At 41.3% G+C, this 20206-nt stretch overlaps 1 protein-coding gene across 10 annotated transcripts in view; it reads left to right on the top strand.

Annotated features, from left to right (window-relative positions):
* Positions 1 to 19428, top strand: part of LOC117401306 (receptor-type tyrosine-protein phosphatase S) — a 152696-nt gene extending 133268 nt beyond the window's left edge. For all 10 annotated transcript variants that reach the window (XM_059015079.1, XM_059015080.1, XM_059015084.1 and 7 more), the window contains 12 exons: positions 1846 to 1943; positions 4707 to 4830; positions 5835 to 6010; positions 6792 to 6911; positions 7929 to 8083; positions 8279 to 8564; positions 9525 to 9703; positions 9802 to 9928; positions 11077 to 11202; positions 13196 to 13350; positions 14734 to 14869; positions 15524 to 19428. In XM_059015079.1, coding sequence (XP_058871062.1) covers positions 1846 to 1943; positions 4707 to 4830; positions 5835 to 6010; positions 6792 to 6911; positions 7929 to 8083; positions 8279 to 8564; positions 9525 to 9703; positions 9802 to 9928; positions 11077 to 11202; positions 13196 to 13350; positions 14734 to 14869; positions 15524 to 15592 — 1751 coding nt within the window. In that variant the 3' untranslated portion in view covers positions 15593 to 19428. The remainder of the gene's footprint in view (positions 1 to 1845; positions 1944 to 4706; positions 4831 to 5834; positions 6011 to 6791; positions 6912 to 7928; positions 8084 to 8278; positions 8565 to 9524; positions 9704 to 9801; positions 9929 to 11076; positions 11203 to 13195; positions 13351 to 14733; positions 14870 to 15523) is intronic.
* The last annotated feature ends 778 nt before the right edge of the window (positions 19429 to 20206 follow it).

Raw genomic sequence — 20206 nt, 5'->3', positions numbered from 1 at the left:
AGGAGAAAAGGCAGACCAATGCCAAACTCAGCATTCATATAGGACCCTAGTATAAACCACAGGATTCACCTGTCTTACGTATTATCTGAAGTACCCCTCTATTATTGCGTTTCTTTGTTTTCAGGTCGAAGCAGGGCTCGAGTCTTACAGTCAACGGGGGGTAATACCTAAACATGCTTCTGAATTTAATTAAGAAAGAGCTATAGTCTCTGCGTCTCTCAAATCCTTCATGGGAAAGGTACTTTTCTCCTTGCCAGTTATTTAGCAACAGCCTGAGAAGTATTGCTGGGAGTCGCAGAATAACCTTCATAGGAGACACAGCGTTTGGAAAATTGGCCGATTTCGCTTTCAGCTCAGTTCTCAATTACTTAAACCTTCCGACAATCAAGTTCCAGCTGCCTGTGGTCTGGTTTCCTCGGTAACGGATAGCTTCTGTCTATTGGATGTCCTACCTGTCTCTCTGATTGTGTTTGACGTATAGTTTTGCAGGTCAGGTAAAGTGCATTGTGGGTCCCCACCCTTTTCAAAAAAGAAAATAACGAAAGGGGGGCGGGGGGGAGGAACTGATGATGTCACGCTTGCTTTGCCATATTTGTGCTCAAGCCGTCTGTCTTAAATGAACCACTTTTAAATCACGCCATTGCACTGCTTTTAGGATCATCAACAGGGCTCGAAATTAGCCACTGATGTTTGCAGGGTTTGGTAAAGACTGTTCATATTTAAAAAGGGATTGATAGTATTAATAGAGGAGATTACTGATCCTGCTAGGGTCTTAGAGGTCGAAATTTAAACTAATACACAATTAACAGCACGTCCGACTGTAAATATAAAAGTTTTATATTTAGTGTAAAAAGAATGGCGTTCATTTTCAGACTTGGAGTAGATAACATTTTAGGGGGGTTTGTAAAAAAAAAAAATGTGGATGGTAGATGAATAAAATGTTTGACTTGCTCTATAAAAGTTGATAGATGCTGTTAAAAGCTAGATAGAGATAGGGCTTTGACAAAAATAATATCTTTTTTTTCTAATAATAAAGAGTATTATGGTTCTTTTAGTGCTGCTGCTGTCTCACAGGGAGTTTTTTTGCAAGCGTTTTTAATCCATTGAGGCACCAACATTAAAGCAGGTGCTGTTAAAAAAGGCCTTGCCATCCTCAGTTTCAGTTTTATAGATTTCTCCCGAGGCAAATGATCATGTATTGTATATTAGATTATACTTGAAATTACCCTGCATCGAATTCTAAAAAGCCCTACTTGTGTTCTTTTATTTCTTTTACTTCGGGCAAGGTCCTCCTCAATTCAGTAGAAAAAATGTTTTTAAATATATAAAGACTGTTTAATTTTGCCTCGTGTGCACCTCGCTGAATCGGAAATTCAAATTTGAAACTTAAAACAAACTAAGTCAAGTTTCTGCCAGTGTTCTCATCAGTGTGATAAGTCATTTAATGCGGCACTATACTGTAGTTGTGACATTAGCCCATTGAAAAAAACAGTCCCATTCAAAGCAAATCAGCAGCCTACAGATGCCAAAATACAAAGTGCCAGATGTAAGTAGACAGTACTTTACATTGGTTCTATTTGGGATCGTCTCTGCAGACAATACCATGCTTCTAGCATTACTGCAATGGTTATAATGGTCATTTCGAGCCTTGAGCTGATCCTAACATCACTCATAAACCTCACTGTATGTATGTGCTTATATATATATATATATATATGTGTGTGTACACCTTCTGTTCCAGGCTGTCTTTGTCTGTCTGTGTTCCCTGTGTTTCTGTGACCTGAAGGCCGTCCTCTGATGGTATCTCTCTCTTTTCTTTCTCTCGTTCTGTCCTTCCTGCGGCAGGCATGCTCAATCACCCTCCGATCCCCATCGCTGACCTGGCGGAACACACAGAGTGCTTGAAGGCGAACGACAACCTGAAGCTGTCCCAGGAGTATGAGGTAAGAACAGCACGGCATGGCTCGCTCAGCCCTTCACTCAGGACAGCAAGGGTGACTGAAAGGGCGTCAGGACCTGCAGTACCCTTTAAAAACCGTTCGTCACTTGATTTTCAGATAAATCAGGCGTGAGAAGATTGAAAGAACTGAATTTATTTAGCCTGGAACAAAGTTGAATTGGGGGGGGGCGGGGTTTGATTGAAGTCTTTAAAATCTTAAAGGGAGCTGGCCCTAGCCAATACTGTAAGCACTTTTAAGCACAGAAACCAGGACCAAAGGAAACAGCTGGAAATTGTGGAGACAGACTTAAAACAGAGGATCAAAGACCACAGAGAGTGGTGAGGGTATGGACTTTAGTTTTAAAATGGACCAGCTACTAGGACCCTAACTAGCACTGAAGGGGGTTCATGTTCTTATGTTCCACAGGCTTCAGTTGAATTGTCTACTTAATCAATTAAAAGTCCAATGGGAGACATCATAGAAATGTTTATATTAGTAAACAAATGGGTTTCTACTCATTTAGATTTAAAAAAACTAAAATCCTCACTTCACAAAGTGTTGTCGATTTCCTACTTCTTGCTTGTTTACTTCATACAATATAAACATTCATTTGCAGCCATCAATATTCTGTTCAGCCGTTTACCTTCAAAATATGCTTGAACTGTTCCGTTTTCTACTCTTAATAGGTATTGAATAAACAATGGGGAGAAGTATCGTATTGATTGCATTTCAGTAGAGTTCAGTGCAATTTGCCTGGTGATGCGCTAAAGTTAAAAATCCAGAAATCCTTAAGCGTGAAGTTTTCAATTACAAACCTGTAGGAACTGATCAAGACCACTGCCAGAACCACCTTGGCAATTATATATGCAGTGTCTGTGTATGCGTATGCTGGCAGATTCAACTTAATCAGATTGTCAGATCTACTGTTATAAATGAGAAAGCTTCCGATAGTCAAACCGCCCGGCTGAATCATCCCTCGTTAGCATAATATAAAATCTGACGTCCCCCCAGCCCTGAAACTTAGAAAGACTGTAATAAAGGTGGATGTGTGGAGAGATTAGAAGGTTTGAGCGCAGACATGAGTATGAGAACAGTGTTAATGCGCAATTATTTGGAAACGCACTACAAGAAGTCCAGAAGACGCATGTTTAAATGTTCTATCCAGTGGAGATATGGAGATAATGTCCTTCAAGAAAATATGTCAGACTTTCAATTGAAGATGGTCCTCCAGTGATATATCTTAGGAACCTGTCGCCTTTAGAAGGTATTAACCCATTTCAAGAGAGTTTTTTGGGGGGGGGGGTAATTTTTTAAGAAAATGCACAAACTTGTTTTTAAGAGTCCATAAGTCATTTAAATTTTAAAACCTTATATCATTTAAAAGCTTAGAACTTGAATAATATTATTTTTAAGCTGGTACAGAATTCAGAACATGGTAAAATGTAAAAAGGTGCAGAATTGGCAGAAATAAAGTTAAAACAATGTCTATAAAAAATAAAAAAAATAAAAGTTTCCCAATAACATTGTATCCTCCTATTATCCCATTTCAGTGTTTTAGCTCCCAAAACATGGTGCTGCCGATAAAGGAATAGCCCCTCATAAGATACAGTAGTAATCTGTCTCCATATAAAGACCATTTTTTTTCCAGTAACTATTTTAATTCAGAACATGCTGGAATATAAAAAGGCACAGAAATTACAAAGAAAAAAGCGCTGTGAAATATTCAGGCCCAGCCTTGAAAGGGTTAAACATGCTATCCATGTAGATTACACACCCGGTGAGAAGTGTTCTTGAGCTGTGATGTCAGAGTTACCCTCTTATCCACGTAACTTCTGATAAGTAAATCCCTGTTAATATTATAATAATAAAGGTCTGGAACTAATCTATTTCATGTCAATGAAAAACAAAAAAAAAATGGCTATGTGCCGATTAGCAGGCATACTGAGAGCTTCACATATACATATATATAGGCATGTCGTACAAACTGCTTTCTGGTATTCAGGAGAAGGTTAGGGCTGTTCCGGGAGGGACAGGCTGAGGGAACGGGGATGTTTTTAATTGAAGTCGCCCAGCACCTTGTTGCAAGGTGAAGCTAATTAACCTGTTTTCCCGGGCTGGGAAAGCTCTGCGGAGCTGCAAGGCTGAATCACGGGGACTGGCTGACAGCTGCGTGCCTCCGCCTCCATCGCTGAGCAAGACTCCCGTCCTTCCCCCAGTGAGGGAACAGTAGCCCTGGCTGCTCCCCTATTCCTGCACCCAGGGACCGACGACAACCTCCACCCTCGGGGGGGCTAGATCACTGCAGACACCCGCTAGTCTGAAGCAGTATGAAGCTGATTGTTCAGATTAAGCTGTCTGTTTTGTGCTTTCTTCTGTGGTTCAGATGTGTTTAGCCATAACTTCAAAATGCTCAGCCGGAATTGTAAAGGTAGAGGAAGTCAAAGGTTTTAAGTGACACTGAAGAAGGCAGTAGGCATTAGTCTGCTTGCTTTAGTTTCTTAGTTTTTCCTCAACTTTAATAAAAAATCAGTAAGAAATATTTGGAAGAAACACACAGAGATGTATTTTTTAAAGATTTAATATTCCCTTTGACATGATTTCAGCGTTTGGTTATGGTAGCGTTATTCAGAATATAGCCTGGTCTGGATTATCGAGAATCTACTGTATATTGCCCCGCTCTAGACGCTGAAAAACAGTTTAACACCTGCGGTTTGTCAGTAACTTCATTATTCAGAAGCACGTCTGCTTGTTTGTTTGCCTCCACAGTCCATCGACCCCGGGCAGCAGTTCACCTGGGAGCACTCTAACCTGGAAGTGAACAAACCCAAGAACCGCTACGCCAACGTCATCGCGTACGATCACTCGCGGGTCATCCTGTCCCCCATCGAGGGTGAGTCAAAGCGTTACGTCTAACCTGTCCCTTAACAGACTGAATGGGCTGTTTTTTGATAGCTGCCCTTACCAAGTTCTTCAATGGAAATATAGCATTGGCACTACGATGGCAATGCTGTAGTTCTACGCTGTGGAAGCACAAAGGCAGCTGCAGTGGTGCTGTTTGGTACTATTGGTAGAATGGTACCATGCTCAGTATACACTGATAAACCCTTGCAGAATCATGCCATTAGTGCCAGTGCAGTGTTCTATCCCTTGTACAGTGGCACAGTATGAATAGAAAAAAGACAAAGGGCATGCATAAATTCATCATCTACAAAATTTCCATTTTACAGTTTAATGATTTTAGTGGTAATTCAGTGCTAATTTCCTCTAAGTCCAACCAGGTATGACAAACAGAAAGAAAGAAAGACTGCATTACACACATTATGTTTTTCTACAATTGCTTTTTCACGCCTTCAGGTTAATGTTTTTACAGATTGCCTTTTTTTATATTACTGGTGTGAACCACTAACCACACGCAGTTAGTCAAAAAATTTTATGCAGCAGGAAAAAAATATATAGGAAAGAAATCGTGAAGAGCAGGCTATCAGCAAGCTCCCGGACTGATTTACTTCAACAGCAGAACGTCTCTGATGAGCTGCAGGCTTTCTCAGGGTCATTTCTGGGATGGATTGACTTGGAAGAAATATACACACACATGTATTTATTGCTACCTTTCAAGGGATGCAGAGGCATAGGAAAACATTGGTAATCCCTACAATATGTTGCATGTGTTGTCATGAGAGGGATTCATGTCTAATGCAAAATGCCAAACATGTACTCTGCAAATTGCTAATTGGCCCCACTTTCAGGTTCTCCCATATTCAAGACAAATTCCTAATGTTTTTACTAAGAACCGTCTGAATGGTTTTATGGGCCGTTCAGGAGAAAAGATGGCATATGGTCTCCAAACCACACGGGGGCAGTGTCCCTAACTGCCTTCCTCTTGCTTTCCGGCAGGCATCACCGGGAGTGATTACATCAACTCCAACTACATTGACGGGTACCGCAAGCAGAACGCCTACATCGCCACCCAGGGGCCTCTGCCAGAGACCTTTGGGGACTTCTGGAGGATGCTGTGGGAGCAGCGGGCGGCCACTGTGGTCATGATGACCAAGCTGGAGGAGAAATCACGGGTGAGAGGGAGGAAAGAGACGAGAGGGGCGGAGACTGTGGCCATCATGATCACATGACTGAGAGGAGGGATGGAGAGGAAGTTACAGAGCAGGCAGCCACTGTGCTCCAGCCGACTGAACTAGAGGATAAATCATTGCTTGGCGGAAATATACCACTGGGGCCACATTATGAAAAAAAAGACAAGGAAATCGAATGCAAAAGCCGGCTCTGGCTATAAATAAAGCAAACAAATAAAAATGCATTAAGGAAACCTGAGCCCATTGTCACGCGTTTCCGGGGCTCAGACTAGAGGCTCAGAATGTGTCGGAATGCCCGCTGAGCGTTTCAGTAAATCTCATTTTATGGTAAATAGGAAAGATCTCACTGCAGGTCTCATTTCTGCAAGTCATTAATGCCTGGAGGAGCAGCTGAGGCTAAGCCTGTTATAGAAAGTACTATCATCTGGAACATCTTCCTCATCTTATTATCTAATGTATTCTTAACCCCCTCCTGCCAAAGATACTGCTCCTAGGGAAAACAAATGCAGTTACCCATTTTAATTTCCTTACGTTTTTGCAAGTGTAAGAGTTGTGGTATACTTGCTTCTGCTAATTACTATATTGCCCACGGCACATTTACCTCTCCCGGAAGCCATAATAGTAGTAAGTACAGTATATCTGTACTATACTAAAAATTTTGGTTTTTTGGCTTGTTTTTTTTTTAAACACGAAGCAAAATGGATACTGTAGATAGACAAAGTGGGACTGATTTTAATTTAACTTGACCTTCTCTTTCTTACAGATCAAATGTGACCAGTACTGGCCAAGTCGAGGCACAGAAACCTACGGGATGACCCAGGTGACACTCCTCGACACCATTGAGCTCGCCACCTTCTGTGTCCGCACATTCTCCCTGCACAAGGTAAATACAGCCAGTCCAAGGTTTGGGGCGCGTCTATCTCCACTCATTTGGAGCTCATTGTAAAACCTGAAATGGGTCGAGCTGCAACTGAACGGGATTCTTAATCCCATCCCTGCGGTCTGCATGCAGCGAGTTCTCTGAAGTGTATTCAGAAGGAGCCACTGAACAGCTTTAGCAGATTGGTGCATTCTAATGTCCTCTTGAAACACTTGACGACCTTGAGAGCAATCCAATCTCTTCAGCCGCTCTAATGATAACGACACGGAAGCCAGCTCAAAGAGGATAATAAATTCTGTTTTCTTAAGAGGCTCTTGCATCAAATTAACTTTTATTTTTTTTCTTTGTACCACCGCGACCGCCTGCCAAAGAAAGGCACTTAGCTAAATGAGCGGAAGAAATGTTTACGCACATAATAGTGGTACCTGCATCTCCTGTCCAGTGATATTAAAAAAACAGACCGTTTAGAAAGGCTTTAACAATTCAGACGTTTTAACTCCTAATCGCAGTTTAAGGTGCCAATTCATCCAGGCAATGCAATCTTGTTCATGGCTGCGTTTGCAAAATGGATGGGATTGTCTGCGTAATTTTGTGCAAGTTGAGCTTTTAATGTTTTAAATTGACGCCTTGCTTTTGTTTGGTCTGCGCATTGAAGCGTTTAATTAACCTCTGTTCCTCACTTTGACTGTGTCTGACTTTGACCGCTTTGTGTTGTATCTGCCCGTTTCATGCACTGCAATACAATACAGTATATGTAGAATTGCTGATAACCACAACTCAGCGACCATCTAAAAGTGGTCCTTTATATACAGATGGCAAATAAACTGGACGGGTGGGACCGCTTAACTACAGCTTTTGTAACCATGAAGATACTTTCTGCAATATACCCAGTGGTGAACCACGACCTATGCAGTTTATAACACAGGCAGTAAGCCAACTGCATCGACCACAACAGACCAGATCTTCACCTTCGATTACATGTGGTATGAAACATGTGTTTCATTTTTCCCGGTGTTCCAGAACGGCTCCAGTGAGAAGAGGGAAGTACGGCAGTTCCAGTTCACAGCCTGGCCGGATCACGGCGTTCCCGAGTATCCCACCCCATTCCTGGCGTTCCTGCGTCGAGTGAAAACTTGCAACCCCCCAGACGCTGGGCCAATCATCGTCCACTGCAGGTGAGCAGCAGCCAAAAAAAAAAGTATTCCCAATGAAATATGAACGTTGTGGTGGCAATGTGGAGTTTAGTTGACTGAGTAAAGCTGCAACAGCCTGTGGGATTATTCAGTAGATCATTACTCACCTGGGGCTGACCGTGTGCTAGCCTGGGCCTTGCTCCCAGCATGCCTCATGCTCTACGGTTTCTCCCGCAGCGCCGGGGTGGGACGCACTGGCTGCTTCATCGTCATCGATGCCATGCTGGAGCGGATCAAGCACGAGAAGACGGTGGACATCTACGGTCACGTGACCCTGATGAGGTCACAGCGGAACTACATGGTGCAGACGGAGGACCAGTACAGCTTCATTCACGACTCCCTCCTGGAAGCAGTGGCTTGTGGGAACACAGAGGTGGCGGCTCGGAGCCTCTACACCTACATCCAGAAACTGTCTCAGATCGAGACTGGAGAGCATGTCACCGGCATGGAGCTGGAATTCAAGGTGGGGCATTCCTATTCTTAAACGGATACCATCTTGATATTTCATTTCTTATTGGTGTATCCTTCTCCTGTATTGTGTTTCTTTTCTGTTTAGATCATTGCTATTAGGCCTACAACCTTTTTCAAGCTGAATTTCTGAAGTGCGGTGGTTTTGATTCCCAGGTTTATCCATTTACTATCACAGTTGCACTGGGGGCAGAAATGATAGTTGCATGCTCTCGGTGGCCATGTCTAACACAGTCTTACTTCAGAAATGCATCTTGACATCAGTTTGTAATGGTACAAAATGGACTAAGCAGAATGTTTTTGTATCGTCGAATTCAACTGGCAAAAGCTGGATGAAATATTTTCTTTGTGTGCAAACATTTCAAAGAGTGCAATTTCTTAAAAAAACCTGTTAAGCTTGACCCAGATAATCACCCACAGTAAGAAACCTTATAGGCACAAATTGCTTAAGTTAATGAGAGCTGATATTTACAGAAAATGCCTCCTGTGAAAAATCTGAGATGCTGATCTGAGGGCTATCTAGAAATGTGGTTCATTTAATAGAATGACTATCCTCAGGCCTGAAGAAATTCAGCCAGAGAAATGAAAGCCTGCTTTTGGAAAAATGCAGAAGAGGTAATATACTCCTTGCTCATCCATGTAAAAGAGCCACAGTCAAGGGACAATTTATTCAGACAACTGACCTAAAAACCGCATCTTTATTTGGGTCTTTTGTACAAGATCCCCAGTAGCAGATTTGAGTCAACCTTACAGTTCTTTGTTTGTGTGTTTTGATACGGAAGTCAATAAACGACCGAAGGCATGAAAGCAATGATATCAAAATAATAACCACAATAATGTCGAAACAATACATTTTATGGAGACCAGCAGCGACAGTTTTGAAACAAATCCAGCATGGGTTCTTTCCAATGCATCAGTGCCTTATTCATTGATCTTTCTCCTGTACCCACTGCAGCGCCTTGCCAATTCAAAAGCCCACACATCCAGGTTCATAAGTGCCAACCTTCCCTGCAACAAATTCAAGAACCGCCTGGTGAACATCATGCCGTACGAGACGACCAGGGTGTGCCTACAACCAATTCGAGGGGTGGAGGGCTCGGACTACATCAACGCCAGCTTCATCGACGGCTACAGGTAACCACCCCCCCACCCACCCCCCCTCAAAATGGTATAGTCTGATACTTCAGCAGCCTGAAATCTAACCTCATTTGATTTCCTGTCCTTTTTTACAGGCAACAAAAAGCCTACATCGCCACGCAAGGGCCCTTGGCAGAAACGACAGAGGACTTCTGGAGGATGTTGTGGGAAAACAACTCCACCATCGTGGTGATGCTGACTAAACTACGAGAAATGGGGAGGGTGAGACACGTTTTCAAGCTTTTTATCCCTGTATTATCATTTTTTTTTTTTTTTTTTTTGCTAGATCACTTAGGCTGCTTGACATGAATCTTGCCATTTTTAAAGCGAGTCTCAAGTCCTGTTAACTTTTAGAGGGCAGCTACTGTAGGATAATGACCACTCTACTTAAGATGATGCACAAGGTTTATTACATTCCATAAAGATCCACTTAAACCATTCTAAGCTACAGACTGAAAGGGAAATCATAAAATGCTGTCAATGCTGTGTTTCAAGCTATAAACCAAGTCATTTTTCTTTTTTTAATTATTTATATTTTAGAAAACATACTGGACAAAATCAGTGATTTAAAACGTAAAATAATCCAAGCACATTTTAAAGGCTTGATACAATATCTGAATGTCATATTTCAGAGTTCAGTATACTGGACGTTATATAACACCAAGGGTCAGTAACTCAATAAGGAAATGAAATGAGACCCTTTACTTTCACGGCTCTGAAATGACTAAACAACGCTTCTCCTTTAAGTAATAGAATGCCAATTTCTTGCTGAGGAAAGTAAGCTACAGAGGGCACTTCTGCCTCTGTAATCATTTAAATTTCAGTTCACAAAGCGGGAATGGTTTCGCTGTCGCGCTCTGCACAGGCTGAGGAACTGCTCGGGGGTCATGGGGTTATGCGCAGTTATTAATGCAACCCATTGTTGCCATGGCAGCCAGAAGATGAGAATTAATGATTAATTTCAACGTCCCGGTGTCGACGGCTAAGTGAGAGAGAGCAGGGCAGGGCTGAGAGCGATGGGAAGGGGAGGGATGCTCATTGGAAACGGGGAAAGCAATTTGTATCCGGGAACACACTGCTGCCGCATCAAAAGTCATCTAAAGTTTTGTTCAGTTCAGTGACTATAGATTTTACCTTGGCTGTTTGCAATGTCGAATTTGTTTTTTTTTTCTATTAAGTAAACATCTATTTACAAAACCTACCCTAGAATTCAGTTTAAGCAGATAAAAGCATAACAGCACAATCATTTATATTGAATCCATATTCAGCAGATTTAAAATGTGTCATTCTGTTAATTTCTTTCTTCTTCTTCTTCTTCTCCTTCTTCTTAAGTATTTTTGATACCGGTTTTTATTCCTCTGTGCCCGCAGGAAAAGTGCCACCAGTACTGGCCCGCAGAGCGCTCGGCCCGGTACCAGTACTTCGTGGTGGATCCGATGGCTGAATACAACATGCCCCAGTATATCCTGCGGGAGTTCAAGGTCACCGATGCCAGGGTGAGTTCAGGCCTTCATAAACAGAACGCAATACCGTTTTTATATATATTTAATCTAAAGGATTTTAAACCAAAGCTGTTATTCATGGGCACCAATAAAATAAATAAATAAACGGTGACTTTCTTTTGTTTTTTAACTAATTTAATTACCAAGCAGACGACAGTCGCCTCTCTCGCTTTCTCTATCTCTTTTCGTCTCCTGTGTTCTTGGCAACAGTGGTTGCCATGGAGACACTTCAATGACATCATCACAGCCGTACCCACATGCTGCGCATCAGTCTTAACGGCGTGCGGTGGTTTTTTTTTTTTTTCAATGTACAGTGTACAGTTCCCCTGGGTCTCCAAAGCTTTGCATTAAACCACTCAGCCCACTGCTTTCCCAATCCCCACTGGGGGACTTACAGAAGAGCGCTCATTGAAATAGCTGCTCTATCACCAGGCTGTCTCACAGCAGATAAGCCCCTCAAATCTGCACTGGCTGTGAGGTGACCCACTGGGCTCTTACTCATTTCCGTAATAGAGCCATCGGGAGCAAATGATCAAGTTGTCAGGAGACTTTGTTAAGGAATTAAAAAAAACTAATAATAATCCCAAGGGGTTAGAATTGAACGCGAGTGTGAGTTTTAATCATTTTTAAATGTATCTGTTGGAAATCATTAACTAAGTATTGCCAAACTGTGATACCCAGTTTCTTTATATCGATCGGTTGGTATAGAAGTAGCTGATGCCAAGCTACAGTATTCGTTCTGGTTTCAATGAAACCCTTCACATTGTATCAATGAAGAGACTAACAAGCACTTTTCATAGATTTTGGACACCAGTTGCTCGCTACGTTTTGCTTTAAAAGCAGCGTGGGATGCTTGCACATGAACGATGCTTTTAGAAACGAAAAGTAGATGATACAGTGTGTTGCTATAGACCATAATACATTTATATTAAACACACGCACTCAGGGAGAATGCTTTGTACTATGTGCAAGGTTTCTGGTACTAGGTTAAGAACAGACTTGTATTGTCTAGTCCAAGTCTTTTGTACTGAAACTTTTTTGCTTTTGTTCTTGTTTTGCTTCGCTGGTACAAATAGGCATGTATGCATGGGCTTGTCTGCCTCCTCACTTGAAGCCAGTTTGTTTTATCGATTTTGTTTAAGATTATTCAATTTGCCACTGTCTCGGAAAAAGATTTTGTTTTCATGCTCTCTGCCTTATTGATTGCTCCTCTTTTACTTACTTAAAGTAAGTATCTGAATGGAGTACGTATCTGAATGGAGTTCAGGTTAATCAACAGCACTGGAAACACACACAAATAAAACGCATGTCTTCGTGAAAGTCACCTGTTACATTATACGGAAATAAAGGGACTACACGCTACACAGACTTAATGATCAAGTGGGATTCTAAATAACACAACTGGGGACTTTTAAGAGGTGCAGTGACCTATAACCTTTTAACATAGCTACTTCAAAAAAGAATATCAGGTCAAACTTCTAAGAAATACTTTGAGAAGGTTGTCACCTTATTACTTCGTGTTGGTGTAGGGTGTCATTTATCAATGGTTATCAATAAAGAATGATTCCTTATTGAACCTTAACAAGGTGACTGGTATTTGATTCCAAAGCACAAAGCTGTGTCAGGCAGGTTTCAAGCATGAACCTTGTGGCCCTAGGGCTATAGCTTTCTGCAGCTGTAGACTAAACCATGGGAAAAGTGTGTTAAACAAAGGGTAGGGGCGCTTTATTGTAAAACGGAGCATGGTGCAGGGTTAATACTTTATATTGCAATCCAATAACAAGGTAGGAGAACATAAACAGTTTTTTTTTTTTTCCTCCATGATTGCCCATGCTTTTCCAGCAGGTAACCACTGATCAATTTAGTAGCTGATTTCAACAAGGCAGTCGCCAGGACGTGATATAACACTGTCCTTTTGAAAGTGCTTCAAATGGAATTGCTGAAAGCTCACCCATTCACAGAGCCCTTCTTCTTCTTGTCTCTCCAGGATGGCCAGTCTCGAACTGTACGTCAGTTCCAGTTTACAGACTGGCCCGAGCAGGGCGTGCCAAAATCGGGAGAGGGCTTCATCGACTTCATCGGCCAGGTGCACAAAACCAAGGAGCAGTTCGGACAGGATGGGCCTATCTCTGTGCACTGCAGGTACAGAGGAGCATGGGAGAGAGCTGTCCCACACAACGCAGCTCAGCTTTCTCATATTCTTATTAACTATGCTGGCATTCAAACACATCTTCCTGGTATGTGTGTGTGTGTGTGTGTGTGTTTAACAAATGTTAACAAGAAGGTTCACGTTGATTATGTCTGGAAATGTGATTGGATAGCACTGTCCGTAGTCTAATACCACTTTTGTTAACCCTAGGAGAAAATCCTTCAGTATGCAATGAAATCTTTCTACAGAGTTTAACAGAAACCAATTAACAAACAAGTTTTTAATTAAAACCAATGATTTAGCTTCGCAACAGTAAAAGCTGTGAAACTCTCATCGTTTTCTTTTTTTCATAAGCCAGTGACTATCGTAGTATATTTTCAACTGCCATTTCCAGATGCTTTCATTGGATTCTAATTCTTAATTGTTTTCCAGTAAATGTGTTATACATTAGCTATTGTCAGCTAATTCATTTCAAAGTAACACATTCTGTCAACATGTGTCGTCTATCATTATAGGATATTACCTAAACACTAGCCTCAAGCGCATTGCGTAGGTCGGCTGTGCTATTGGATTGTCAGTTACATAGTTATCTAATGGAGCCAATGCGGTTTAGTTATTAATTGCGCTATTGCTTCCACTGAATGCAAATGTAAATCCCTTTATTCATTTACACTGTATACCTGTCAGTTTTAAAGCATGTCTATGCTAGATCAGAACAGGAGCTGTGTTGACAGTCTGTGGCTGGGCGGTTGGAACAGCGTTTCTGTTTCGGTGGAGAACCTGCAGTGACAGGCTTGTCTTCGCAGTTTGTTGGCTGGTTCTCTGTTGAGCAGTCCTTCGCTGCTTCATCCTCTCGTGTGCTCTAGCCTTACACTCAGTCTTTAATCCCTCAGTCAATTAATCTGACTAATCTGGCAATGCAGTCACACTACAGTGGCATAGCAATGGTAGCTCAAGGCTCAAAATATATTGCCTTTGTCATTTATAATGATTCATGTCCAAACAGCAATATTGAAGAATCTTTATACAAAATAACGTAGCACTAGTTATTGCAGAAGTAAAGGTAGCACTCAGTTACCTCTCCCTCTGGAAGCACGTCGGCCACACCTGGAGGTCACCAGGAGGACTTGGAGCTCGTCTCAAACAGTGTCTCTTCTGTGCCTACATTTTATATGCCTTCATGAATCTGTGAGCGATAAGCTTGGTGTGTTGCCAGCTGGTTGTTGTTAGCTTGCTGATTTGTATTCAACAGCAGTATTCCCTGTAAGCAGGGCGCTTTGGATAAAAGCATCTGCTAAATAATTAAATGATATGCGAGGGAGAAAGACTCCTCCCCTTGCTGGAGCTCTGGATTAACCATGCCTGTTGCGTTTCAGCGCTGGAGTCGGCAGGACTGGCGTGTTCATCACGCTCAGTATAGTCCTGGAGAGGATGCGCTACGAGGGGGTGGTGGACATCTTCCAGACGGTCAAGATGCTGAGGACACAGCGGCCAGCCATGGTGCAGACAGAGGTGAGTGACCATCAGGGCTGACCACTCTTCCATGCACAGTACAGGCGATGCCTTCTTCAAGACTGTAACCTTACAGTGTTGACGTCTTTTGATTAGGTTCAGCAGTTCTGCTTCATCAGATGTGTGTAAGTATGTTAACATTCCCCAAATGCAGCTAGGAAACCTTCTTGAAACCTTCTTGGCAAATGGCCTTACTCCTGTTGCTACTTGCAGCAGATGGAGGTTATTAATTAAAGGAGTGGCAACCAAGGATTTAAAAATGTAGAAAAGTTACCAGAGCTGCAGTAGGATTGGGCAACTCTGGCCCTTCAATCAATGAAGGGCCAATGAAACTTTCACTCAGCTCCCAAAGCAGTAAATGATTTTATTTCATCTGTTAAACCTGTTGTAGAACATCCCTGAAGGATCTTCCACAACTGATCTGATTACCTGAAGTGTTGAACCGCCAGCACAATAAAAAGGGGGGCCCAGTTATAATTAGATTTAAGTAATACAATAAAATAAAATGAGTTAGCTTTCTGTTAGATATGTGAAGAGCTGGTATTTCAACATGGGCTTCTAAAAGCCATTTTGGGTGTAGAGGTCTCAACAGCCATGTAAGTTGGTAGCCATTTTAAGTGTTGATTTTTCTTCTTCTCTCTTTGAATTCCTCAGGATGAGTACCAGTTCTGCTATCAGGCGGGTCTGGAGTATCTAGGAAGCTTCGATCACTATGCAACGTAAAATGTCATCTTGACACTAATTCTGCTGTCCTTCCCCAGTCTCTGCTGAGCCATAGAACCATGTTTGAAATTAAACGAAACAAAAACAAAACAACAAACCATTTATTTGAGCAAAGGACAGCGATTGCAGGGAGGGGGGAAGGAATTTCATGGAACACACTGACCCCCCTCAGGAATAACCTGGATATTGAAGACCGCGGCTCAGGTTGCTGGTGGGACCTATTTACGTGTCAGACTGCTTATCTTACCTCAAGTGTTCAAAAGTGGAGGACATTATACATATTTTGTGGACATCTATTAAAACAAAACAACAATAAAAAAAAAAAAATTTAAAAAAAAAGCAGAAAAAAAAAATCTAAACGTGGCTTCGTTTATGTTGAAGAAGGGAGAAATGAAATACAAACAATGAAAATATATTAAAGAATACATTCATAAGGGATCCTGTTCTGGTCACTCATTCATTGTGGAATTTGGTTCATTTTTCGGATAAAACAAAAAAGGCGAAATGTTTCAAATAGAGGGGCGCGTGTCTCCAGGGGGACTCCTCACAGGTCAGAAAGACGTCGGGAACCCCAAAAAAACAGCGGCTTTGGAAGAATCCAGCTAGAATCGGACCCTTGAATTAAAGTTAAATATTTCGTCTCGGACAGCCCAAAAGTAAATAACAATATACAAAGCTTTGAATCCAGCCACAGATCTCAAGGTTACTGGCTGGCAAACACAGGCTAAAGAACCTCATTGTATCTCAATGCCAATCTAGTCTGTCTGCTTGTATTGCCTACTTATTTATGAGCTGTCTGGGAGCGTGTTTGAACACAAAGCACTTTAGCTTCAGCCCCAGAATATCAAATATCCATTAATTGTGTGTGCAGAAAGTATATGTGTTTGCCTGAATATACATACAGTACATGCTAAAAGAACCAGGCTGTGATTATTCCACCTGAAGCAGCGTTTCAACTGTTAGCCTTCAGGAATAGCCTAGAATAGTGTGCGTGATTATCTGATGAGTGTATGTACTGTATACGTGAATTTATAGAGTATGAGTATGTTTGTATGTTTTTAAACATACAGCACATACATTCTCCTAATACATGCATATATAGATACATACATCATACAGTACAGTTATTTGAGGTAATTCAAGATCCAGAACAGCAATAATATCTCTTGACCTTAAGATCTTGTAATGTTAACCAGTTTTAAAACACAAATCTTACTATACAGTCCTGGTTTATAAGGAGAGCGAACTTGCCTATGCAAGATGTTTCTGAGATGCAAAAACTTAATACAACATTCTGCTTTCCAGTAAGTTGTATTTAACTTCTACTAATATGATTCCAGGCTGTCAATATGCTGTATAATGTATGTATCTTTTAAGGTAGGATTATGATGACACTGTTGCATGGGGCGTTAACAGGGAAATGCGACCAACTAAAAAATCCAGCGCAGGTTTCTTCTTGTGTGGGGGTTACCAGGCACTGTTGAGGCTGTTTTTAGGGAGTCGCCCCAGTTTCCTGGACTGTTTCGTTGTCCCACACAACACATTCTCTCTCTGTTTGAACTAGCAATTGACCAGTCGCGAGATAGAAGGGTGCGTACTGGAAAAACCCTACCTTCACAACATAGAGAGGTCAATGTTGACCATCTGAGTTGGAAATCCCAAAGGGGAAGTCCACTAAAACAGAGCTTGACCATGTTGGTGACCCACGTTATAAACCTTCAGTATGAGGTGTGATCCTTTGATGTATTTTCCGTAGCGCATTGCAGCCGCCCCCTCCCACACTCTCTGTGAGAACAGTCCATTGACACGCAATGAACCTGCTTTATCTGTCAGCTGGGACTAGTCTGCACCCAGGAAAGCCTTATTGTTAGCGGAACTTTACAATAGGACATCTCCTTCATTTGTCTTTTTTTTTTTTCGTTATTATTTTCTTTTTAACAGTTATATATTTGTTAGTATTTTCAGAAATGTACGAGCTAAGAAACTGCTTATCTGTTCATATTGTTTAAAGACGGTCTATTTTTTCACTGTAGAAATGTTAAGTGTAACTGGCTATATATAATCATCCAATGCAATGTTACTATGAATTATTGTTTATTATTATAATTTTTTTTTACCATTCTAAATGTAACCTTATTGTAACCTTGGGAGATATTGAGCGTTTCTTTAATAGCTACCATGGGGAAGAGCTGTGTCGATAGCATTGTTTATTTTTTACAAAAGTAGTGTAATTAATTGGTCTACTAAATAGTGGAAGATAATGAATGATTAGACAATAACCAATTCATTATTTATGTACTTGATGAACTAATTCATATAGTGAAAATATTCTTGTTTTGTATTTTTTTTTTTCTGTAGTTTTTAATTGTACTAATATGGATTAACCGTGGGTTTATAATACACCGACGCTTACGTCTGGCCCAATCTAGAATAACCTTAGATAAAAAAAAAATAATCTAGTTGAATATTTTTGGCCTTTTTAGCTTGAAAATGGATTAAATCTTCTTACATTTCTCATCTCCTTACATTTCTCAGTTCTTTCCACTCATTCTGTATTGTGAGAAACACTGGCTAACTGGGAAAGGGACCACTGTTAACAAACATTCCCCTTTAAAAATAACGGATATGGTATTATTATGTTGTCTGCAGCACCCCCTGCTGTTGGATGGGTGCTACAGCAGTTAGAGATTCCCAGTGTGCGTCTCTGCAGTTCTGAATGGTTAAACTAGCCTCCATCTTTACTTGACTGTGGTCATACCCTTCACAGGTTCCAAGCAATGACAGACCAAGGGGAAATGGAGGCTAGTTAAACCAATCCAATGCACCACTGCTGTATCCTTTTCCACCTCCTGACCCCCAATCTCTGAGAGATGTGGCCCTCCCCTGCCTTTTCCTCAACCATCTGACACCTCTAGTGGTGGCTTCTGGTATTGCAATCTCCAACTTGATTTCACTTCGCAAAAGGGCCCATGTATCCATGACGAACCACCTTTCCCTTACTAATCTTTCCAGATTGATTTATTCTGATCCCTAAGCTATGAAGGACCATTTGCCCAGTGCCTATTCAAGACATAGAGTATATATTCCTCCAAACCACAGAATAAATCGTGAGACAGCGCTGCTAGTTAAACCCCTGGTGACTTACCCCACCATGCAGCTCCAAGGAGCTATTCAAAACCGAATCCGCTAATAATTTGGTATTCAGCTATATTTTTCTATGATACATATATGGTGCTGTATCAGATATATAAATTGGTCAGTGATTCATCAGCACATCTGTTTTAAAGTTAGCCCTTACAAAAATATATGTTGTATACTTTGTACAGCGATGCTTACCGCTATTGTAAGTATACAGCTTTTTTGTTTTTGTACAAGGATGCAGGACTTCAGATGTAGTGAACTCATGTCAGCTACAGCTGGGTGGAACAAGGACTTTGCTATGCGTGCAGTTCTTGTCTTGTTTCTTGAGTGCTAGGATTTTGACGCACCAATGCACCATGAATCTGAAATACAGAGGGAGGCCTTGTCTGGACTGCTGCAGAGCCAAACAAAACCTGCAAGAGTTTCCAAAGCTTGCTAAGCGTTTTTATTTTTATTTTTTTGGTTGTTTTCGTGACTTTGTGAAAGTTTTTTTTTTTTTTTGCCGGATTTACAGCTTGCGTCTCAGCCAAACTAAGGGGACGTGCGCCCGATTGGAAGAACGACATCAACGAGAAGCATGAGCCGAGCGCCATCGCTTTCAAAACTGTTACTTCTAACGGAAACAACAATTGGTTTAAAACCACTGTGTATGTAGATATGTTGACTTTGTATTAAAGAAAAGGTTGTCTGAAAAATGGGGTGTTACTGTTTGAAGTTTCTCTCACTGTGTCTTTGACTGCAATATTGGTATTGGTTGTTTTCTTAAAGTTATGTGAAAGATGCTTTTTCTTTGTATTCTAGCGCATGAATTCCCCTCTAAAATCCCTTAAAGTATGCAGTTGACCTTATTAAGCTATATAGATGTTGTCTTATGAGAGTCATCAAGCAGGACGTCTAAGGATATTTTTACATCTTTACATCACGATTTAGTTTTTTTTTACAAAACTACACTACCGTCCAGGATGAAATTTGTCCCATTACTTGCTGGAAGATGATTTTAAGTCTGTCATAAAATGTTTCTAGCTTTAGTTCACAATGCAAGTACTGATGGAGCTACAGCTTCACCCAGCCCTATTTCATGTTCCTATTCTATTACGAGTCCATGTAATAAGGATCACAACATGTACAGAAGCTGATAAATGTATTGTACAGTTTAATAGTCTGTGAACCACATCCATACTCAAACCAGTATCTTGGCAGCAGACCTCAATTTTAATAACCAGAAAGAAGTTCAGATGTATTTTCATCTGCAGCAGAGCAATAGCCCTGAGAAATGCTGCGTTCTGGATATTCTTCATTCCTCTCCTGCCAGAAGGCTTGCTGTGCAGACAATTCCAGCTGAAAATGATTTGCGACACTGCGCTCCGGCACTGTGAGGAACAGGCTTTCCCAAGCGGACAGGGTGATACTAATAGCGGCTGTAGGATTTAAGAGCTCTCGCTCAGCAGCAGGCTGGTGTCTAGTTTATTCTCC

The sequence above is a fragment of the Acipenser ruthenus genome, chromosome 49, assembly GCF_902713425.1.
Source record: "Acipenser ruthenus chromosome 49, fAciRut3.2 maternal haplotype, whole genome shotgun sequence".
In the NCBI taxonomy this organism is placed as follows: Eukaryota; Metazoa; Chordata; class Actinopteri; order Acipenseriformes; family Acipenseridae; genus Acipenser; species Acipenser ruthenus.
Note: the sequence above shows the minus strand (reverse complement) of the source record. Positions and strands in the feature narration are given on the sequence as shown.